This window comes from Leptodactylus fuscus, chromosome 1, assembly GCF_031893055.1.
Source record: "Leptodactylus fuscus isolate aLepFus1 chromosome 1, aLepFus1.hap2, whole genome shotgun sequence".
Classification (NCBI taxonomy): Eukaryota; Metazoa; Chordata; class Amphibia; order Anura; family Leptodactylidae; genus Leptodactylus; species Leptodactylus fuscus.
Window position 1 is genome coordinate 134,128,158 of NC_134265.1, and position 24,937 is coordinate 134,153,094.

General features: G+C 42.9%; 3 protein-coding genes across 3 annotated transcripts in view; 2 read left to right on the top strand and 1 right to left on the bottom strand.

The window, feature by feature from the left end:
• The window catches only part of CDH24 (cadherin 24), a 75,230-nt gene extending 73,627 nt beyond the window's left edge, over positions 1-1,603 (top strand). Inside the window, exon 12 of the mRNA XM_075276761.1 lies at positions 281-1,603. Coding sequence (XP_075132862.1) covers positions 281-798 — 518 coding nt within the window. The 3' untranslated portion in view covers positions 799-1,603. The remainder of the gene's footprint in view (positions 1-280) is intronic.
• An 8,104-nt stretch (positions 1,604-9,707) lies between these two features.
• Positions 9,708-10,541, bottom strand: LOC142189605 (proteasome subunit beta type-11-like). Its single transcript, XM_075262213.1, has one exon. It carries the CDS (start codon positions 10,539-10,541, stop codon positions 9,708-9,710), a length of 834 nt encoding a protein of 277 aa, XP_075118314.1.
• Positions 10,542-21,296: 10,755 nt separating this feature from the next.
• On the top strand, positions 21,297-24,716 carry PSMB5 (proteasome 20S subunit beta 5). Its single transcript, XM_075276695.1, has 3 exons — positions 21,297-21,513; positions 22,516-22,822; positions 24,185-24,716. The coding sequence occupies exons 1-3, from the start codon at positions 21,334-21,336 to the stop codon at positions 24,472-24,474; spliced, it is 777 nt and encodes a 258-aa protein (XP_075132796.1). The 5' UTR covers positions 21,297-21,333; the 3' UTR covers positions 24,475-24,716.
• The last annotated feature ends 221 nt before the right edge of the window (positions 24,717-24,937 follow it).

Consider the following 24,937-nt stretch of genomic DNA (forward strand, 5'->3'; position numbering starts at 1 on the left):
GAACTGTAGTGACAATAAGTGTAAGTGCTTACCTTATACTGTATATACATGTATCAGTTCTATTCCTTATGACCCTACTAAAACTATCACTTATAAAGTTCCTGTTGTCTTCCTATTGATAATAATAAAACTTCTGTTCTCTCTTCATCCTCTTTTTACATTCTTTTCCTTTGTCTACCTTTTATTCTAAACCACAAATCTTCTTGTTACATCTTTTCACCCTTTTTATAATGGCGTACACTCTTGTCATTCATGTTCTACTCATCATTCTCCACATCAGCCCTGGTGTCCCTTTTTTACTTGCAGCGAAGACACAAGCCATCTCCTCTGTCTCTGTGTGAGGATGAAGATATCAGAGAAAATATCATTACCTATGATGATGAAGGTGGTGGAGAGCAAGACACTCAGGCTTTTGACATGTCAGCATTGCAGCCTCCACAGACAGGCCTTACTGGAGGCTTCTTCCACCCTCCTCGAATGGACGTTCTTCCTCGAGTTTCTCACCAGTCAGCCCCACGCTCACCTCAAACTGCCCCTGTTGATGTGCAGCGATTTCTGGCACTCCGGTTGAGAGAAGCAGAAAGAGACCCTGTGGCACCACCCTACGACTCCATCCAGGTTTATGGTTTTGAGGGTGGAGGTTCCTCAGCTGGATCCCTCAGCTCTTTGACCAGCAGTTCTGGAGGTTTAGGAGAGGAGGAACTTGTGGGTGAAGACATATGGGATTGGGGTCCCCATTTCAGGACACTAGCAGAAATCTATGGAGCGAAAAGAAGAAACTCCACTGCAGAAGATTAAAACTCTCTTTGCCAAATGATTGTTTACTTTTTTTCTTGTGAGTGAACTGCAGAATGATCATTATTTTCCTCCTTTCAGCAAAGAGACTTAGAATATCAGAAGAGAATCCCTTTCCTCTCCAGAAAGAACTGTAGACTTGTAGAAAGGGAACAACAGATTAACTGTTTTGCTATCAGAAACCAACTTGGTTTTGGTAGGAGGGTCATGCAGACATTAAAAGTTCCTAGAGGTATTGTGTTTACAAAATTGCATTAAATTCCAGTCTTCCCACCGCTTGCTGCGGGTGTCTCCGACACAGTCAGACGTGTGCCATTTGTGGAAAGCAAACATTTTATTTTCAAAATAAAAAGCTTACATAAGCAAAGTATATGTCAGGGCGTATAATATGTGAGAGTGTATTTGCTGTGCGTGTATGTTTTACCAACACTGTGAATATTTTTGTGTCCATTGCAGCAAGATACATGCCAGTATGTCTCTGGTTAATTTCCTTTGACTATTCATGGTTTCTTTTTAGTTCCCTGTGACTGGATAGGCTGCATTGTAATAAATATTGGTTCAGCACACAAAATGGCTGGCCCACTGAGTGAACGCGCACGTTACGTTTTGTACTCTCGGAGCTCATGTTGCCGAATAGCTTATGATATTGAGTTTGAAAAGTCTGTTTTAACCAAGACGATATTCACTGAGGCATAATTGATTTCAATACTAAACCATTCCATGTGTGAACCAGTTGTTTGTGCTCCCTCATGCATTGTCACTTTAGTTACACTGAAAGAAATCAAATAAAAGTGTCTGACATGATCTCCTTCAGTAAATCCAGGCTGTCTTGGATGAATAAGTCATAAGTCTTTAGATGTGTTACATTCCGAAAGTAAGAGTATGCGCTTTATCTTTGATAGCAAGAACAAAGAATTATTAGAGATTTCTTCAAAAGCATCTGCAAAGAATCGTAGCCAAAGCTTTTTAGAAAACTGCTGCATTACGAGCTTTATTTGGCGCTGGAACAGAATTACGGCAGATTTTGTATACAGTAAGAGGTATGTAGATATAGACGCCTGTAATCTCTTGTCCACAACTTTTGTAGGCCACAAGATTTTGAATAACCTGAGGTTTTAGCCAGGGAATGGCTCATTACATTCAGCTATTGCGTGCAGATTACCCAAAGGAGCCAGAAATATAAAGACAAGTCTATATACTTTGCACAAGACTGATTCAGATTTAAAATTACTACCATTCCTCTTTACTATCAGGAAAATGTCTATTGGTATTAGCCATAAGGGAGTTCTATTTTTTTCAAGAGCTGTGTTTACTCAGCTATGCCAATTGTATCAGTGGTTGTTACCTAGCAACCGGTAGATCAGTCGGCAAGTGACTACACTGGAAGTCGCCTGCTGGTCCAGACAAGGACAGACAACATGCCTTGATAATGTGCGTCTGTACTTATGCATTCAGGAATATGGTTAGAGCCCTCAGTAGATAAAGAAATACTACATATATCAATAGTTTAATATAGAGGTGGAGAAGAAACTGGGAAAAGGCTAAACATATATATATATACAGTATATACTGCAGATTGCATGGATTGTTCCATCACCTGAAAGCACTACAACATTCTCTGTAATATAGAATGCTACTTTTAAAGTATATTCTCACTTTTGGTGACAGGTGGGCTTCCATATTAAGAAATCCAAACTTATAGCAGACATCCAATAGACCGTGACAAACCAGTGTATGGCCTATTGATATGGAAGCCATGTCCATTGGATCATTCCTGTCTAGTTTATTACTAATTTACAGGCAACTTTACCGCCATATATACACCATAAGTGTTGCTTTGCACACTGTGCCATATTTTTAAACTATAAGACACATCTTATTTGATAGATGCAAAAACATATATGAACAATATACTGTGAGTGCAGGATAGTAAATCTGCAGTAGTTCTGAAGCATCATAAATCATGATGCTGTAAATTCAGTTGACAGGGCTATGGCCAGGCTGGGACATGAAGCCAACACATGGACCACATTTCTCGGTCCCAATAGAGGCATGTGAAAGGGCCATAATGGAAAGAATTAAACCTGTTCTGTGTTTTCAACCTGCTCCTGGTTTGGACTACACGCACTGATGCCAAACACTGACATACTGTATGAATAAAGCCTAAAGCTCTATTCACACAATGTTAACATCCATGTGACGGTGATTTTTCTTCTATACGGCTACACTTAAATCAATTCATGTGAATGAGGCTATTTACACGATTGTGTTTTTTTCACGGTCTGTTTTAACAGATGGCGGATGCAGGAGTATTTCACTGAGCCCAGGAGACATGACAGCTCTTCCTGGAAATCCAGGAGGTCATCATTATTTCGGGAGCCTCCTGTATACTCTGGAGTGTTAATAATTATAGTATACACATTTAAGTTTTTTGACACCCTTATTGAAATGGAGTGAAAGATAAGAAGAACCACTTGTCATTTACGCATTCTCTCCTTTTATCAGAAAACTTGAATGTGTGAACTCAACTGAAGGAATTACCCTAATCTATTAGCCAGAATGGAGAAAGACTACAGGACATCTCTAGCTCTGGAGGAGCCAGCAGGTTACATCTGATCTCCAAGGGTCCTAGCAGTTTGACATCACATGTTGATGTAAAATCTATAACTAATTTTTGCCCTATAAAGCATTCTTACCACTCTTTAGCATGTGTAAATACTTTGCCCTTAAAGAAGATACGAGTTATATCCCATGCCATATAAAGATTAACCCTGAAGTGTCTGCAGGGTAAATGCAGAGCTTGGAAGTGTCAAGCAGTTCTAACCAAGCCCATCTTTGTAACTAAGGTATTAGATGGGAATTGGTGCATAGAAGGAAATTAAATCATCAAGGAAAGGTGGGCTGGATTAGGACTGAAGTCAGCAGACAATCTGAAACAGGATACGCTCAGTGGACACCTCAGGCCTGGTTAGTATATGGCACAAGAGGTGTTCTAACCTAATTTTATAAGGTATGAAACACTACTATGGGCAAAGATTCATACATATGGTGTTTACGTGTCCTGCATTGGGATAAAACCCGACGTCGGATTTCCCACAAGCTTATGAGGGAAATTTCTTGCCGAAAGTGGACAACCTCTTAAACCATGGACCCCACTGGTGTAAATGCCGCTATGTTTTACAGTTTCTGTACATTTGCATACAACTCAATGGGGCAAATATAGTAATGCTGTTTTAGCCTATTAGTTGACTTAATTTCCATGGTGCTGTACATTACTTCATGATCCTGAGCAGTACTTGGATGATGGGTTCTGGTGCTGTTCAGCGATAGGACGTAATATGCAGCAAGCAGCTGAAGGCAAAGCTGGGGAGTCCCTGGGCAGGAGCCGGGATTAGTAAGTAAGTATCGGCCGCTACCTACTAGAGTAATCCAATAGGTAGCAATTTAAATTCAATGTAAGAGGATCATTATATTGTGTGTGGCCTGTATGGTGTGCCCTTACTCTGTGGGGGCCAGTAAAGGGGGACCTTACTTTATGTAGTCCTGTAAAGGGGATCCTGACTTTATGGGGGCCAGTAAAGGGAAACACTTTTTGTTTGGGGGCCTGTAAAGTGGGCATTTTACTGTATGGTGTCCTGTAAAGTGGGGAGTATACTGTGGGGGTGCCAGTATAATGTTTGAGGTCCACTAAAGGGCAATATACCATGTGGCGGGGTCAGTAAAAGGGGTGTTAGACCATATGGAAAGTGGATGTTTATAGTGTGGAGAAGTCAAAAGCTTGCTATGGAGCACAGTCTTTCCTAGTTATGCCCATGTGTACACTAATATTGTGAGTAAAAAAAAAATAGAGGACTTCTTGAATACATGAAAATAGTTCCATGTCACTCCCCTAAGTCTTTTAACTAATGGAAAATGTAAAAGTAGACACAGAATTCTGTATTTTCCCGTTCTGCATCCTCCTTTTCACTCTCTATCTCTCTTCTCCCGCTTTTATTACTGGTGGACAGGACTTATTCTATTGGGACTGATAAACGCATGTGTGGGTGGAATACCAAGTCGCTTCTTAAGCTGCTAGTTAGTTTTGTCTGTTTATATAAGATTGCAGGAAATTATCTGTATTGGATTTTCACATAAAAGCTATGCATTTTTCTAACATATTAATTGGTTTTCCTGTGTCTTGAAAACGTATAGTTATGATAAGAAAAACATAATGTAATGATTGGTTGGTATGGTAATATTGGTTTACTTTATGAATGCAAGAGGCGAGGCTAGTCAACTTTATACTATTAAATAATAAATTGGTAGTAAAGCATTATGGGAATATAAGGCTGATGGTTTGAGAGTGGTATAACCAGCAAAACTCATCTTATATTTCATTCACATTTTGTTTATGGTCATTTCAAAGTGGTCCAGTCCAGAAATATAATTTGCAAAACAACTCAGAAGGAAATAATAAAAGAAGAAATAGCGCTCCAGTTCCTGCACTTCCCAATGCCCTGACAGTCTCTGTACTTCTTAATACAGTGATGACCATCAGACACAGCCATGTGACCATTGCAGCTAATTACTGGCTGTAGTGGTGCAATACTGTAAAGTCCTATGGTATATCAAAGAAGTCAGGAAAGCATCTCAAAAACCATTTCAAGCTTTATGCCCTGTTTACATCTGCTTTTGTATTCCATCTGGGGAGAGTCCGCATGGAGACACCCCGAACGAAATACAAACGCAATTGCAAGTGCTGTCCTCTAAAAGCACATGGACCCCATAGACTATAATGGGGTCCCTGTGCTTGCCACGCGCTGCCCGCACAAATCATGTGGACAGGAAAGTAGATTGGGAACTAGTTTCTTGTCCGCACGATCCCTGCGGAGATCTGGCAGTAAGCACATGGACTTCATTATAGTCTATGGGGTCCGTGCACTTTTACAGTACTTTGCACTTGCATTTGGTATTCCATTCGGGGGGTCCCCATGCAGACTCCCCCGGACGGAATCCAAATGCTGATTTGAATGAGGGCCTACATACCAGGAGAAAGGCTGTCAGGAGAGGGACCCAAAGTTTATGTTGCAAGCTTTAAAGGCATATCATTATGCTCAGTACCAGAGTCGGCGTAAGCACCCAGCATACCCGGGCAAGTGCTAGAAACCCAAGCTCCTGAGGGGGCCCGCTCGGCAGTGGCATAGGGTATGGGGCCTGCGACCAGCTGGAAATGGCCGGAGCCCCGGACCACCATGATAGCGGTCGGGGAAAGCTGGGTTCCCGACCACTATACATACTGCTAATTGAAAAGGGCCTAGCGATCGCCAGACCCCTTTCAATTAGATGCCAGTCCAGTGAAGGTGATTAAAAATTAAAAAAATACTTATACCTGTCCTGGGCTTGGCATCCTTTCTGGAGCTCTTCCAGCCGGTGACGGAGGTCCCCCAGAGGTCATATGGAGCACATCGGTGTAATGATGTGATCACACCCCCACGTGACCTCTGAGGCCCAATCACATGCCCCAGCAGTGACGTCTGGGTAGCAGGACCTCAGTCACAAGGAAGAAGATGAGCGAGGATGCCCCGGAGAGGTGAGGTAAGGTGAGTATAAGTGTTTGTTATTTTTAATTACTTCCCCTGGTCCTCTGATGAGGAGACCCAACAGTATAATAATATCACCAGCTCTAGGAGAAGAATGGGTCTTGGTAGCATACTGTATAATACTGTGTGGGGGTCACTGTAGATCATATAATACTGTGTGGGGGTCACTGCGGATCATATAATACTGAGTGGGGGCCACTGTGAGCATATATTACTGTTGGGGGCCAATGTGGACATATAATACTGTGTGGGGCCATTGTTTGGTCATATAATACTGTGTAGAGGCCACTGCTGGGTATATAATACTGTGTGTGGGTCACTATAGATCATATAATACTGTGTGGGGGTCACTGCGGATCATATAATACTGTGTGGGGGTCACTGTGGATCATATAATACTGTGTGAGGGCCACTGTGAGCATATATTACTGTTGGGGGCCAATGTGGACATATAATACTGTGTGGGGCCACTGTGTTCATATAAGACTGTGTGAGGCCATTGTTTGGTCATATAATACTGTGTAGAGGCCACTGCTGGGTATATAATACTGTGTGTGGGTCACTATAGATCATATAATACTGTGTGGGGGTCACTGCGGATCATATAATACTGTGTGGGGGCCACTGTGAGCATATAATACTGAGGGGGGGGGGCACTGTGACCATATAATACTGTGGGTAGGCCATTGTGAATCATATAATACTGTGTAGAGGCCACTGCTGGACATATAATACTATGGGGGGCCACTGTAGATCATATAATACTGTATGGGGGTCACTGCGGATCATATAATACTGTGTGGGGGCCACTGTGACCATATAATACTGTGGGGGGGGGCACTGTGAGCATATAATACTGAGGGGGGGCACTGTGGACATATAATACTGTGTGGGGGCCACTGTGAGCATATAATACTGTGTGAAGGCCATTGTGAATCATATAATACTGTGTAGGGGCCACTGCGGATCATATAATACTGTGTGGGGGCCACTGTGACCATATAATACTGTGGGGGGGGGCACTGTGGTCATATGTGGGAGGGGGCCTCTGTGGAGTGACACTATTAACAATATGAGACCCTGTTCACACGGTGGAATCTAGCATTGATTTTGCAGAAGATTCCTCCATAATTCTGTCTCCTATTGAAACTAATTTGTGCAGGAAGCCGGAAAAAAAAGCCTCCTGGTGGATCTTGCTGCAGATACTGCAGTTGATTCAGAGGCCATGGCTTTAGACTCCCCACTGGTTAGACTCATTCATTTGGGCCTAATCAGTGGTGGAAAACTGCAACAGAAGGCTGATGTTCTGCACCGTGAATCGGGGGAAGAAAATAAAGAAGAATCCGAGATGTCCGCCTCAAATTCCTCTTTACTTTCCGATGTTCAAACAGGTTGTATCTACTTCTACTGGAGTGGACTGCGATACAGTCCATTCCATACATCTCCCTCAGCAAAAAAACACCCAATTTCAATTGCTTTTTTGCTGCAGTGTGCATGAGTTACTCCAAAAGGGGCCCACTGGGGCTCTGTCTCCCAAGGGCCCACACAAACCTGGAGCCGGCCGTGCTCAGCACTCCTTACACATCTGGGTAGGTGTATGTTTTTGTTCTATGGTTTTTGTTTTATATAATTAAGAGAAAACAATATAATTTATTTTAGAAGCAAGCTCAACATGCAGAGATGTAGCTTGTAAATTTCTCGTTGTATTTCAATGCAATATCCGTATTTCCCAATATGCTGGGTAGGAGGATCAAGGCATTTTGGACTTTCATATTAGTAATTGATTTGGTCCCAGCAGTGGGGCCCACAGTGATAACACCTGCTGATGTGATTTATAAAGACCATGTAATAAATAGTCTTTCTTAAAGACCACCTCCCCAAAGCATATTTAACTACCACCAAGATACTGCAGAACACATTACAGTGATAAACACATACCTTTGTCGTGGTTGTCACTTTGTGTAGATATGGATAAAAACAACTTTGAAGTCTTAAAGACTTCAAGGTCCTCTTTAACCATATGTGGTGTATAGTTGGTGCACTAGGGGCGGGCCTTCAACCATAGAAACTCAGCTGTTGCTGCTCAAGTAGGAAGAGTGATGTGGAGAATCAACGCCAACTGCACTGGTTGGTGGTACAGGCTGGAGATAGTAGGGGTCTGAGCGGCAAGAGCAGTGCTGAAGGCTCTTTCCCAGAAGACTTCAAAGCTTCACATACATAACAAAGGGATGTCACTGTATTGTGCTATGTAGTGCAGTGGTAGCAGTTGTATATATTTAGGGGAGGTGGTAGATTCCGTTTAATGCAGTGATAGACTTTACATTGAACTACTTTAGGTAGTTGGAATCATATGTAATTTTTTTTTAAGATGAGCAGTTCAAAGCTTTCACTATATGATATTCTACTGTCTTGTGTATACAGCTCCAATGCAAACCTATGTTTCCCCATAGTTACAGTATATAAGCAAACCCTGTGTAGGGCCAGATACAGCACTCCCATCCATTTGTCCCTGTTTCTACTGTCTGTTGGTTATCAAGAAAAACTTCATTTATTCCATTTTAGATGCACGGAAACCATTCAATTGAACACAAAGGTGTAGCTAGCCTTTATATTTATTCTTGTTTTATTTTCTCCATGTGTTAGGCTTTGTTAAAGGCTGGGTTACAACCCCTAAGAGCATAGTTGTAGTTGCCAAAAACAGTTATCACTTTTGGAAATCCAGCATCTGTTAGGGCAAGATAACTCCAAAACAACCGAACAGAATATTAAAGATTTCACACGCGAGAACAACTACATCTCCAGGTAATGCTTTGATTAATGGAGGGCTCCTTAACCTGTTCCTGTCAAGAGACAAGTGCACTTTAAGCTACAGCAACCAAGAACCAAGAGCTCTGGAAGATAGAAAGCCACAAGTGAGTCACTTTATCAGCATATAGATTAGTCTACCTCTTATATTATAGCAACAGTCTTATAGGTCACTATGGGTAACTGGAAGGAAACCGCTTCTCTAATCTCCAATACCTTACCATACATACATATATTACATCTTCTAGTCTGATCTCCTACTTAGATCATGTTAAACACTTAGCTTATCTCACACAGTTTTGTGTTTTTCTTCAAGTGCCTTTTATACTCAAATTGGTAAGATAAACTAATACAAGCTTATAATAGCAGATATGACATACAATCTGAAAATATGCTAATATACAGTTATGAAGCTAGTAGTATGTGGTTAAGTGAGCAAACATATGTAGTACACATAAATGAACACTTTTTATTTACATAGACATGCAATTTATTGGCAAGGTTTGTTTGCCCTCCTGGCATTACCAATCAGACTTTGCATTGGGACTCTTCTTCCGGTTTGATATCTCCCTTGCTTTGCATCTTCTCCTTTTCCTCTTCTTCCATTTTGGCATAAAGTTGTACCTGGTCTTCCCTAGGATCCCTCTCACACCCCCCTTCTCTAACCCAGTATATATCTGCAAATCCTCCAGAGTAGGCATCTCTTCTGCCTGCATGGCAAACTGCGCGCCTAGCTAGCTGACGGGCTTCCTCTTCCTCCATTCCAGGTCTATAACCTTCATCGATAATGCTATATGCATACGGGGAGCCTGATCCCACAGAAATTATATCAGAACAAAGACGGGTTCCATCATTGTATACGTAACAAATACAAGGTCCATTTCGATCCCAGCCACAAAGGGTGAAGGCAGCGCAAACATCAGTTCCACGGAATGGCATCATCAAGAAACTCATCATTCTGGCTGCTCCTCGAACACTAGGCATGTTCCCATTCCTCACTTTATACAGCCTGCACTCTCTTGCCAAAGCTCGACCAAAGAACTGGCAGTCAGCTGAACTTCCTGAGGTTGTGGCCAGCAGGTGACTGTGAACTAGAAAAGCCTTGCGGGAATCTGGGCTGCAGACAAGTTTTCCAGCAGAGGAACGTGAGTCAGTGGCAACAGCAATACCCCCTGCATAACGGAAAGCCAAAGTGGTGGTGCCATGTGCTGGTGGTGGAGGTCCAGAATCACGATGATGAGAAGTAGAGTCTTTGAATGTCTGAAGAAAGTTAGAAGAATGTTTGTTTGCTAAAATGTAGGAGGAAAACAGGTCCCCTCTCAAATCAGTAGCATCCCAACCACAGACACTCTGCAATGCCATTTCATCTATGATAGTGGTGAAAGTCTTTCAGTTTCTTCCAAGTCCAAACTTCTATGAATGAAAAAGCTGATAATTTATCTTACTCTGTGAAGGGAAGGGGTATTTGTAGACACAGAAAATACGCAATGAATGCTCTTTGGAGATCCAATACCTTTTCAGCATCCCTCTGAAATAAGATAGTTGGGCTAAAGTGCATGCCAAAGCAGGAAGAGGAGATGATAAATGAGGAGAAGCTGCTTCATGATGCAGAGGCACTAGCCCACCAAACAAACTTTTTTTTTTTCTGACAACAGTAAGCATGTCATGAGCATATCTTATTTACTGAGATACATACCTTAATCATGTGTATACCTTATATATTCAGGTACATAACATAACCATGTAAATACCTTATACACTCAGGTACACACCTTAATCACATATATACCTTACTTACTCAGGTATATACCGTAACCATGTATATACCTTATACACTCAGGTACACACCTTAATTATGTAAATACCTTAATTACTCACATATACTTAATAACATCATTTTCCTACTCTATTTAAAGGGATTCCTTCATTAAAAACCCCTTTTACAGTAAATGCACGTAGGAATAGCCTTAAGAAAGGCTATTCTTCTCTTACCTTTATTATTCTGATCCGTGCAGCTGTTCCATAGAAATATCTTCTTTCTTCCATATGTACAGTAAATGAGTTTTCTCGCAGCACTGGGGGCGTTCCCCTGCTCTCAAACAACACAGGGGTTGTCCCCAGTGTTGCATGAAAACTCTCCAGTGACGCCTCTGTCTTCTTCTACGCCTCCTTCACACGCGATCCTCTTCTCTGTGTCCAAAAGCGTCACCCAGAGAAGAGGATCGTTGCGGAAAAGCCGTTTTTTGGTTGCAGATTTTGCTGTGGTTTTTTTTAGCCTAAAGAGAAGGGAGAAGTATAAGAGCTTCATATATATTTCCCATTTTTGTATCCCTTCCTGGGTTTGGCTTAAAAAAAACACAGCAAAATCTGCAGCGAAAAAAAAACTGCGTTTTTGCAATGTGAGGCCTTAAGCCTAAGGTGTACCTTACAATTCTCTTGTGAAAATAAATTGGGGATAAATTGACGGTTTATTGGGGAAAAAAAGAGCTGTGGGGTCAAAATGTGCACTATACCCCTTGATAAATTCTGTGAGAGGTGTAGTTTCCAAAATAGATTCACTTTTTGAGGATTTTCAACAGATTATAACCATACATGGGGTCTTTGCCCTGTTCATGAGCAATTGTTTAGCAAAATGTAGGGCTTTTCTCCTTGTACCCCTTGTGAAAATGAAAACATTGGGGATAAAGTGACATTTTAGTAATTTTTCATTTATCTATCCCAATATTAATAAAATCTGTGAAATGGGTGTGAGGTCACTATAAACCTTGATAAATTCTATGAGGAGTGTAGTTTACAAAATGGGGTCACTTTTTGAGGTTTTCCATTGTATTGATACTCTAGGGGCTCTGCAAATATGACATGGCACCTGAAAATTATTCCAGCAAATTCTGATTTTTAAACCCCGGGGGCGCTCCTTCACTTCCATTTGCTAACGTGTGCCCAATCAGTAGTTTACAGTCACATGTGAAAGTGTTAATTTAACCCCTTCCTGCTCTGTGCCATTCTATTATGTCGCATTGAGCATATAGTTAATGCTCAGCACTGTAATAGTATAGCGTTGTAAGTCATACCAGCCGCCAAAGTTGGAAAATACTCTATGGCAGATCAACCCCCTGGATGCCGTGATCAATAGTGATCACGGCATCCAGGGTGTTTGGGGGCAATGTGCGGGCACCGATCACTGCTGTTAGTGGCAGGTCCTGGCTGTATTATACAGCCAGCATCCGCCTTGTATGGAGAGAACTCAGCACCTGAGCTCTTTCCATACATCCCCATGTGACTCAGTTACGTAGTATTACATCCTGGGTCTCCAAGGGGTTAAATGTGGTGCACGTGTAAGTTAGTTTAGATGCGCCTTTTTGTCCACTTTGCGCCTTTATGTTCAAAAAGGCACAAGAATTGAAAAATTAGTAAAACTCGCTCAAGGAAAGCCCCTGGGGGTTCAAGCACCCGATGTGCCTGTATCCAATTTTTTCCTCCCCTAGGGGACTGCCGACATTTTTCTGACAGTGATGCTGGTTTGGTGCAGGCTGGAAAGCACCTGCACTCCTCCAGCGCTGATAATGGGCCTGCAGCCTGAGCTTTCCTGGCACAAGCAGCCACAGCCATCTGCCTCCGCTGTGTCCCTGTCTCCCTGGCACTGCTTTGGGGAGTGATACTACTCTTGCACGGGAAAATCTTCCATCCTATCCAACTGTGAATCTTACCGCGCCGCACATGCCAACTTCTGGACCCCACAGCTCCAGCTGTCCCCAGCCACTCCACTCACTTTGACCTCCACATATGCCCTACAGTGCCCTCCATCCAGTATCCCATCTTCCCCTCCACCTCAGCTCTGCTACTATCCAGGTCACTGTTACTCTGCCCATAGACTGGAGTGCATTTGCACCTATTTTTCTCTTTTTTAAAAAATAAAAAAAAGGTAAAAGGCACAAATTCCTAGTATGTAGTTGGTTTTACTATAGGGCCTGGTCTGGAGTCTTATTTAAAATAAAATTTGGAATCTAGTATTGACTTGTTATGGGAGTCTGTGTTCTAGGGGCTTGTAGGGGTTTGGTGTAAAGTCTGTTTTTATTTTGGGGTCTATATTTATTGTGAAGAGAGAATTTACTTTATTCTGGGTTCTGGCTTGGGTTTGGTTGTATTTTGGGGTTTAGAGGCTGTACTTAATCTAGCATCTGTATTTTTTGATGATTGTACTTATTTTGGGATCTGTATTTATTCTGTAGGTTGAGCGTGAATACAGTGTTGTGAAACAGGAACGATATGCACTATTCGTGATTAGGTTACCAGTGTATGAATGACTAAGCTACTGTATATGCATCGCCTAACACAGAGGTCCCCAATGATCAGGCCATGGACCAGTACCAGGTCGTAGACCACTTGGTACTGGGTTGTTCGGACATTAGGGACCTCTTTAGGCTACTAGTTGTCAGCTGATACTATGATGTATGTAATCTGCAGCACTGGAGCATCGGTTGACACCTATTAGGGTGCATTTATTCACGGCCGCAAACTAGCGCGGCGCATACGCTCCCCGCTCCCATTGAACTCAATGGGAGCGTGTACGGCACGCAAAGGGTCACGCGGCGTACACGTGCCAAATCTCGCGGGACGTTACACCGTGTGAACGAGCCCTTACATGTGTGTGGGCACTAGGACTATCATAGTAATAGTGCCCCCTGAATAATATTACCTGGGAAAGCACTACTAGGGCACTATTACAGTAATAGTCATCACTCAGTTAATAACACTAACTGTGGGGGCCAGTATAAGGGCATTATTACAGTTATAATGCCCCCTCCCCAACAGGCAATAAAAGTCTCCTCACACACTGGTAAGAATTGACTGAGGTATAACCAGAGGCATAGCTAGGGGTTTAGCATAGAGGGGGTGAACAGGTCCAAGTAGGCCCCCAACTTAGGTAAATCAATATCATCACTATACGGTGACTGTATAGCGGTATATATCGGCTCTACACAGGGCTCTGCAGACGATTAAGATGCATACAGTGCAATAACATTTAGTCACTTACGATTGACGTCTCATCTAATCGTTCACATTTCCATTCCATTTCTCTTCCATCTGGACCGCCATGACCACTTCTTTCAATCTTTGTAAAGTTTGCAGTACAGACATCTTTGGCTGTTTACTTTTCCAGGCACCTGACCCACATTGTCCTCACCTGCACAAACATTGTGCTGCTACCCCCAATTATAAAATATATCATAATCCTCAATAATGAATAATACCCCTAAGTGCATCTCTAAATTAATAACTTCCCTGTCTACCCACTTTAAATAGTGCCCCATATTAAAAATTCCCAGGTGTTTCCTAATTTGTAAAAAAAAAAATTGTGGGGTTCCAGTACTCAAGACCCCCACTGATCAGCTTGTCATACATCTAATAGCTGCCATGTAATGTAACTACACCCTTGTCCTATACTCGTCTACGTGACAAGGCTGGAATTACATCACACGGTCACTATAAACAGACAGCATGTGATATAAACAAGCACCATGGCCCCTACATACAACTGGTCAGTGGGGATTCACTGATCTGATATTGATGATCTATTCTGTGGAGAGATCATCAATAAAAATGAGCTGGAAAACTCAAGGCCGGGGTCCCACAGGACGTAAACGCCGTGATTTACCCGCAGCGTTTTACAGTGCAAGCAAAATGGATGGGATTCATGCGAATCCCATTTCCACTTTGCGGAAAAGATTGTAGCGCGGACACGCTGCAATTTGCAAAGCCGTTGCAGCTTTGCAAATCGCAGAATGTCAATTATATCTACGGAAACGCCGGTAGAGGAAAACTCTGTGAACTTTCTCTTAAAAGTGCTGTGGAAAGAACCGCAATGCGATCACGCAGCGGTTCTTCCCGCAGCGCTTTATCACTGCGTTTACAGCCCGTGGGGCCTTAGCCCAAGGGTTCATTCACATGGAGGAAAATGGTGAGGAATTTGGTGTGGAATTTCAGCGCTGAAAAAAAAAAGCCTCCCATTGACCCTAAGGCGAGGCTTCACATTGCGGAAAAACAGCTTTTTTTTGTTGCAGATTTTGTTAAGTCAAAACCCGGACTAGATTGAGCAAAAGGCAGAAGTATAAGAGCTTCCTATATATTTCCCTTTATTTTTTTTAGCCATTTCAACTCTGTGGTTGCTTCAGCCATCTTTTTCGGTGTGGCCTGCTGGAGGAGCAGTATATCAACCAGGGACAGAAATAGACTTGACAGGCTGATCAGAAGGGCCAGCTCTGTCCTGGGGAGCCCCTTGGACCCAGTACAGGTGGTGGGTGACAGAAGGATACTGTCTGTGGTGACCTCCATGCGGGAGAACAAATCTCACCCCATGTATGGGACCTTGATGGCACTTGGCAGCACTGTAAGTGACCGTCTGCTTCATCCCAAGTGTGAGAAGGAGCGCTATCGCAGGTCCTTCCTTCCAACCACGATCAGGCTGTATAATCTACATCAGATCAAGCAAAGATCACTCCGCACAGAGAACTAATGATTATGACTATGAAGTCTTCCTTCTTTCTCTTCTTCTGTTCCTCAGCTGCTATGGACTCCTAGTATATCTTCTCTTCTCAGCATATGTGTGTCTACGTCTGTAATACAGTCCTATGAAAAAGTTTGGGCACCCCTATTAATCTTAATCATTTTTAGTTCTAAATATTTTGGTATTTGCTACAGCCATTTCAGTTTGATATATCTAATAACTGATGGACACAGTAATATTTCAGGATTGAAATTAGGTTTATTGTACTAACAGAAAATGCTCAATATGCATTAAACCAAAATTTGACCGGTGCAAAAGTATGGGCACCTCAACAGAAAAGTGACATTAATATTTAGTACATCCTCCTTTTGCAAAGATAACAGCCTCTAGTCGCTTCCTGTAGCTTTTAATCAGTTCCTGGATCCTGGATAAAGGTATTTTGGACAAACAATTCAAGTTCAGTTAAGTTAGATGGTCGCCGAGCATGGACAGCCCGCTTCAAATCATCCCACAGATGTTCAATGATATTCAGGTCTGGGGACTGGGATGGCCATTCCAGAACATTGTAATTGTTCCTCTGCATGAATGCCTGAGGATTTGGAGTTGGTGTTTTGGATCATTGTCTTGCTGAAATATCCATCCCCGGCGTAACTTCAACTTCGTCACTGATTCTTGAACATTATTCTCAAGAATCTGCTGATACTGAGTGGAATCCATGCGACCCTCAACTTTAACAAGATTCCCGATGCCGGCATTGGCCACACAGCCCCAAAGCATGATGGAACCTCCACCAAATTTTACAGTGGGTAGCATGTGTTTTTCTTGGAATGCTGTTTCTTTTTGGACGCCATGCATAACGCCTTTTTTTTATAACCAAACAACTCAATTTTTGTTTCCAAAATGAAGCTGCCTTGTCCAAATGTGCTTTTTCATACCTCAGGCAACTCTATTTGTGGCGTACGTGCAGAAACGGCTTCTTTCTCATCACTCTCCCATACAGCTTCTATTTGTGCAAAGTGCGCTGTATAGTTGACCGATGCACAGTGACACCATCTGCAGCAAGATGATGCTGCAGCTCTTTGGAGGTGGTCTGTGGATTGTCCTTGACTGTTCTCACCGTTCTTCTTCTCTGCCTTTCTGATATTTTTCTTGGCCTGCCACTTCTGGGCAAAACAAGAACTGTCCCTGTGGTCTTCCATTTCCTTACTATGTTCCTCACAGTGGAAACTGACAGGTTAAATCTCTGAGACAACTTTTTGTATCCTTCCCCTGAACAACTATATTGAACAATCTTTGTTTTCAGATCATTTGAGAGTTGTTTTGAGTAGCCCATGATGCCACTCTTCAGAGGAGATTCAAATAGGAGATCAACTTGCAATTGGCCACCTTAAATACCTTTTCTTATGATTGGATACATCTGGCTATGAAGTTCAAAGCTCACTGAGGTTACAAAACCAATTTTGTGCTTCAGTAAGTCAGTAAAAAGTAGTTAGGGGAATTCAAATCAATAAAATGATAAGGGTGCCCATACTTTTGCACCGGTCAAATTTTGGTTTAATGCATATTGCACATTTTCTGTTAGTACAATATACCTCATTTCAATCCTGAAATATTACTGTGTCCATCAGTTATTAGATATATCAAACTGAAATGGCTGTTGCAAACACCAAAATATTTAGAACAAAAAATGATTAAGATTAATAGGGGTGCCCAAACTTTTTCATAGGACTGTATATTACTGTTTATCTTGTATCTGTATTACTATGCTGCTGTAAGATACTGAAATTTCCCCACTGTGGGAGTATTAAAGGATTATCTTATCTTATTCTTGGCTTTGGCTCAAAAAACCACAACAAAATCTGCAACATAAAAAGGCGAGTTCCCGTAATGTGGAGCCTTAGCTTAAGGCCAGGTCTCATGTGGTGAAAATGCTGTGGTGTGGCAATGGTGTAAACGCTGCAAAAAAAAACAGCATTTTACAGTTCCAGCAAAGTGGATGGGATTTTAGCAAATTCCATCCACATATTGTTTTTTTGAAAATCGCAGCATGTCAATTATACCTACGGAAACGCTGACAATTTCCCTATAGGTATAATGGAAGCAGAAAAAGTGCTGCAGGAAAAAATGTGGTTTGTTTCCGCCACGATTTTTTCTGCAGCATTTTTTTGCTGCGGCCCACTACACGGGGCCTTAGCCTTATTAAATTTCAGGTGCCAGCTTAGTTAAATGAGTTGTTCCCTTATGTTATGCCCCTAAGGCCGAGGCCCCACGGGTTGGAAACGCTGCGATTTGCCCGTAGTGGAAACGCCGCGGGAAAAATCGCAGCGATTTGCAGTACTTGCAAAGTGGATGAGATTCATGCGAATCCCATGTCCACTTTGCGGAAAAAAACGTGGCGCGGACACGCTGCGATTTCTAAAACCGTTGCGGTTTTGAAAATCGCAGCATGTCAATTATATCTACGGAAACACCGGCGGCTTTCCCATAGATATAATTGTAACAGAAAGCCCATGGAGGAAAACTCTGTGAACCTTCTGTTCAATGCGTTCACGCCGCAGTTGTTCCGGCAGCGCTTTAGCGTGGCGTTTCTGGCCCGTGGGGCCTTACGTGCAGACACCAATCTAGTTAAAAATAAAGCAGTACCGGCGGCCCTGGGGTGGGCCCTATAGAGTTAGTGGGCCCAGGGCAGCCGCCCATTCTGCTCCCCCCCTCCCCCTTGCCACAGATGCTCAATGGGATTTGGGTCTGGACGTTGACTGGGCCATTCTAACACATGAATATTCTTTGATCTAAACCATTCCACTGTAGCCCTGGCTGTATGTTTAGGGTAATTGTCTTGCTGAAAGGTAAATCTTCTTCCAAGTCTCAAGTCTTTTGCAGCCTCCAACAGGTTTTCTTCCAGGATTGCCCAGTATTTAGCTCCTTCCATCTTCCCATCAACTCTAACCAGCTTTTCTGTCCCTGCTGTAGAAAAGCCACCCCATAGCATGATGCTGCCACCACCATATGTCACAGTGGGGATGGTGTGTTCCTTTTCTGCCACATGCTTTGCATTTAGGCCAAAAAGTTCAATATTGGTCTCATCTTACCAGAACACCTTCTTGCCCCCTCGATGTCATGATCGCTACCCTGGCCGGAAGTAATGCCACGGGCCCAGCTCCTGTCCCTGCGGCATTACAGTGCAGTACTATTACGTTAGCTATACACTCAATGCACTGTTATAGTATGGTGCAGAGTGGGAAGGAGCTAATCATTTTATTTTGAAGTTAGAGTTAGAACTGTTACATTTTTGCCATTTCCCTGTTTCCACCCGAAACTCGTAACGACTCCAACTCCGCAGTCCTACTTTTATGGTACAGTCCCTGGGATAAATATTTGCCAGGACTGCTGTTAAAAAATAGAGACAACCTTGGTGTCAGTGGTTAGTGCCTACGAGCGGTGGACATCGGCTAACCAACGTGAAGGAGGTAATTTGATGCCTAAACAGCGGTGGATAGCCCTACAACCAACAACTATGTCCTGTTGTATATACATGTACCTCCCAAAGATGTGGACCTTTGACAGTCACAAGACTGTCACACAGGACTTTCATCCTGCTGAATTTTTGTTAATTTCTTCACTTCTACTTGTGAACCCAGGGAACACCATGAGGATAATGATCTTTGATTTCTCAAGTGCTTTTAACACTATATAGCCTGGGCTACTGAGGAACAAGCTGACCCTTGTTGGAGTGGACCATCACCTGTCCAAGTGGATCCTAGACTACCTCACAAACCGCCCTCAGTACGTGAGAGCCCAGGACTGTGTGTCTGACACTGTGATCTGTAGTACGGGGGCACCACAAGGTACAGTTCTTGCGCCTTTCCTTTTCACACTGTACACTGCTGACTTTAGCTGCTACTTACAAAAGTACTCTGATGACTCTGCTATAGTAGGCCTTATCACTGATGGCGACAATAGGGAGTACAAAGACTTAAACCGGGATTTTGTGGAATGGTTTCAGCAGAGCCACGTCAGGATTAATGCTGGGAAGACCAAGGAGATGGTAGTGGACTTCAGTAAGTGGAGACGTGCTCCAAAACCGGTGGACATCCAGGGGACAGGCATTGAGACAGTCAAGACCTATAAGTACCTGGGTGTGCTCCTCAATAAGATAAGCTGGAGTAAGCAGATCGCCTGGATGCGCTGCACAGAAAGGGTCACAGCAGGCTCTACCTGCTCAGGAGGCTGAGGGCCTTTTTGGAGTCCAAGGGGCACTTCTTAGGGCCTTTTTCAACTCTGTAGTGGCATCAGTCATCTTCTTTGGAGTGGCCTGCTGGGGGAGTAGTATACCAATCAGGGATAGAAATAGACTTGGCAGGCTTAGTAGAAGGGCCAGCTCTGTCCTGGGGGAGCCCCCTGGACCCAGTACAGGTAGTGGGTGACAGAAGGATACTGTCTGTGGTGACCTCCATGCTGGAGAATAAATCCCATCCCACGTATGAGACCGTGACGGCCCTGGGCAGCACTTGTCAGTGACCGACTGCTTCACCTCAAGTGTGAGAAGGAGCGTTATCGGAAGTCCTTTCTCCCAACCGTGGTCAGGCTGTATAATCTACATCAGGCTAAGCGGAGATCACTCTGCACAGAGAACTAAATGATCCTGAAGTTGGGATAATGCCTCCTACTATCTTCTCTCCTCTATCTTTTTATCTGAGCTTTTTGTATGTTGTATTCTTGTATCATTATTGTATTACCTATTCTGCTGTAACACACTGAATTTCCCCATGGTGGGACTATTAAAGGATTATCTTATTTTATTACAGATGGATTTGAGACTTTTGCATCAGTTTGATATAGGCTATTAAGCTGAAAACATTTGCTCTGTATGGATCTATGTCTGATCACTGGTTACAATTAAAAGAAAATTTAAATTTCTCCCTTGGAGACCTTGAATTCATTACCAAATTCTCATTGAAGCTCCCTCCTGGGTTTGACTCACAGAAACGCAGCTTTTCCACCATGTGTGACCTCAGTCTAAGGCTCTGGTACAACAGACATATCCTACAGGATTATGGTCCCTACTGTATCATATGATTATGGTCCCTACTGTATCATACAGTATGAGACAGACCTGTGGAGTGGTTCCGCATGTTGATGTCCATATAAATTGTTGTCAGAATAAAGTTGTGACATGATGCATGAGACACTTTATTGTGAATATATATATATATATATATATATATATATATATATATATATATATATATATATATATATATATATATATACTGTATGTATATACGGTATATAGTAATGCAATAAGTGGGGGAACACGTTTGTAAATTCTATAACTTATTCCCCACGCAGACATTTCACTGCCATACACGTTTAATCTGTTCTTCAGGTTAGCTGCTCACTGACTAACACAATACTCATGTGTACAAGTAGCCTTCCACTACTACACTCATCTACTATACGAATTACACTACTTCAACATTAGCGTACATAATGCCCTCAGCTAACATGGCGCCAGACACTTCGTAACTACCCTAGTCATGCCCTTTTCAAGCATGGCCGCTGATACTGCACTGTCATTATGACGTCAGCCGTAAGGGCCGCTCTACCCAATAGGACATTGCACGCCGCTCTGCTTGCTATACCGTGAACATGGCGCTGGCGAGTGTTGTAAGTTCGGAGGGCTCTTTGTGGAACCGGCCCCGGGATTTCCATGTGAGTTGCTGCTTGGAGACCGCTGGGCTGAGCTTCCAGGTAGTGCCTGGACTTGGGGAAGGAACCGCTGAGCCTGGGATTGAGTTTCTGCACGGAACAACCACCCTGGCCTTCAAGGTATGGCAGTGCTTGGTGATGGTGCTAGTCACAGAGCTATAGTGTACAGGCATTGGTAGCCTATACAGTAGCCAGCATATACTGTAAGAGACATGTATGGTGGGTGACGTCTCCTAGAATTGCGTGCGGGACTGAGACCTGCAGGATGGGACGACACTGCATCTGATTGTCTATGTGCTTGATTTAATGAGACTGCAACACAATAGGTGCAAGTATCTAATCCTATTGGACGTTTGGCTACAAGTTATGATTTACAGGTTCTGTTCAGATTTGTGCAGGGTGTCTATCCAGAACAGATTCTTTCATACAAATAATCCAGCCATTAAAGGGGACACGTCATGTCCTCATTCGTGCGTGGTTTTATATACCACTAGAAAGCTAACAGTGTGCTGAATTCAGCACACTGTCTGCTTTCCCGTTACGTGTCCTGGAGCTGGATACATAGGTTCTGTTATTTTTGGCAATGATGTCTCCTCACTGTCAGAAGGGGTGTTCCTGACAGTCTAGCATCATTGCTGGACTGTGAGCAATGTTCCACCCCTGACAATACTCTAACATAACCTTGCACTGTTAGAGGGGGCGTTCCTTACCGCCCAGCGATGACGCTGAACTATGAGGAACACGCCACCTCTACCAGTATAATTCTATGGACAGTCAATGACACTAGACTGTGAGGAACACCCTTCTGACAGTGGGGAGAGATCGGTGCTGAAACTAACATAACGGGAAAACCAACAGTGCACTGAATTCATCAGTGTCAGCGAACTACTGGTATGAAAAAGCGCATATACCCGAGGACATGAAAGGTCCTCTTTAACAAACAGGCAATTCGGCTGATGAAAATGCCAAATACTGATATGTTGGTACTTGCCAAATACATGAGAATATTCTGAAAGACATGGTGTATAAATATTAATGTCACATTGATGTAACATTATTTATGCTGTTTATATTGTCACTAATAATTGAAACTAACAGTAAGCATGTGTGTTCTTTCCCTAGTTCCGTCATGGAGTAATTGTGGCTGTTGACTCCAGAGCTACAGCTGGCTCTTACATCGCCTCACAGACAGTGAAGAAAGTCATTGAAATTAACCCATACTTGTTGGGCACAATGGCAGGTGGCGCTGCCGACTGTAGCTTCTGGGAGAGGCTCCTTGCCCGTCAGTGCCGCATCTATGAACTCAGGAACAAGGAACGTATATCTGTGGCTGCAGCTTCAAAACTGCTTGCTAATATGGTATATCAATACAAAGGCATGGGCCTCTCCATGGGAACCATGATCTGTGGATGGGATAAAAGAGGGCCAGGTAAGTAAAGAACGGGAATACCTGCATTTTTATTAATTTGCTGTCTGCTTTCTATAGTTTCCAGTTTTGTATACTGAGAACCAATAGAAATTGTGATTTTTCTTAGTAACCAAACACACAATTCATGCTGAGGGCAACACATGTTATTCCTTGAAGGGGTTTTTCTGGGATTTGAATTTTGAAGCAAAATCCTTGGGATAGAACACCAGTATCAGATTGTGGGGGGATTGACCCCCAAAAACCACATTGTACAACTGAGAGCAGTACACTTTGTAGTGACTCCGAAAGCTTATAAAGCCTTTTTTCCCATTTACCTGATGAAGGACGGCTGGTTACTGTATTCATTGCACAGTCAGTTTTTCAGGTACAGTATGTGCCCCGGTACCAGAGATCTGTGCCATTAGTTTCAGCTATCAATATCGCTGTACTGATCCAGCGGCCATCCTCACATCTCAGCACCATCGCTTGGTGGTGAGGAGCCCCCCTTTACAGTACAAGTTTATAGAAGAGTACTGGCGGGCCCTTCTGCAGTGCAGTGATATCTGCCATTTGGGCACATACCTGCGAAAACTATCCTTCTACGGAAATTGGAGCTCTGTCAGCTATACAGAAGTATATATTATATCACATCATAGAAGAGATTGGTGGCAGCTTTACCAGTATGCATTTGAGTGCCAGAGAGATCTGTTACCATTAGTTATGGCACTGATATCCCTCCACTGTCAGAAGGCCGGTTTTTACAGATCAGCATCATCGCTGGGATGTGAGAAATGCCCTCCCTGACAGTACAAGGCTATGGAAGAGTACTATCAGGGGGGCGTTCTTCATAGCCCAACCATGACACTGAGCTGTAAGAACCACCCTCCTGACAGAGGAGGGATATTGGTGCTGAATATTTCTGGCACCTTTGAGTGTATACTGGCAAAGCTGAATTCAGCACACTGTTAGCTTTCTAGTGGCATATAATACCGCCCATCTCAGACGACATGAAAGGTCCTCTTCCAAGTCCCAGAAATTTCCTTTAGGCTAAGACCCCACGTAGCGGGCCACAACAAAAAAAGCACTGGGGAAAAAAATCACTTTTCACAGAAAATCTGCAGTTTTTCTTTGATGGCTTTCTACTGCCGTTATATCTATAGGGAAACTGCCAGCATTTCCATCGGCATAATTGACATGCTGCGATTTTCAAAAACTCAATGGCTTTGGAAATCTCAGCCTTTCCAGGAACTGTAAAACGTCACAGTTTAAAAAAAAAAAAATGCCTGTGGAAACAAGAGTTTCAGTTTGTATTGCCTTTTCTATCACAATAGTAGTTTATTGGAGATTACTTTTACATATATTTAATCTTTTCTCTATGCATAGGTCTTTATTACGTGGACAGTGAAGGAAATCGGGTGTCTGGTTCAATCTTTTCAGTGGGTTCTGGCTCTATGTATGCTTATGGAGTGTTGGATAGAGGATACAACTATGATCTAGAACCAGAGGAAGCCCAAGAACTGGCACGGCGCGCCATTTACCAGGCTACATATCGTGATGCCTACTCAGGTGGAGTGGTGAACCTCTACCATGTGAAAGAAGACGGATGGCTGCGTGTGTCACAAGATGATGTGCTTGACCTACATGAAAAGTACAAGGGGATGACTGAGCCTTAATATTTTTTAGTTTAGTACGTGGGGATACTCATGCATTGTACAGTTCTACAGGGTGTTTGAGGCTCCACAATATGATGGTTACCTTGTGATTGGGGAGCGAGGGGAATTCAGGCTCCATAACATGTTTATTCCTTTTTTGCTTTTTCTGTCAAAGGCTTAGGATTTTTTAATGTGTTGGAGCAATGTTCCTTAAAGTAATAAATGTCTCCTTCAAACTTATTAAACGTGCTCTTTACAAGTCATTTGGAAGTTTTATTTCTTGTGGCATAAGATTGGATCTGTTTAGTCAGGGTCCATCATATAAATGCTCAGTGTTCTCGGATAAAGGCCGACCAGAGTTTGGGTCTATGATATATGTAAAAGAGCAAAATGGTTGTGGTAAGAACTTGGCAGGAGGGTTTTAAAGGGGTTGTCCAGGCTCCACTCTTATTCAAGTGAAGGGGGGGAAGGACTGTAGTATTCT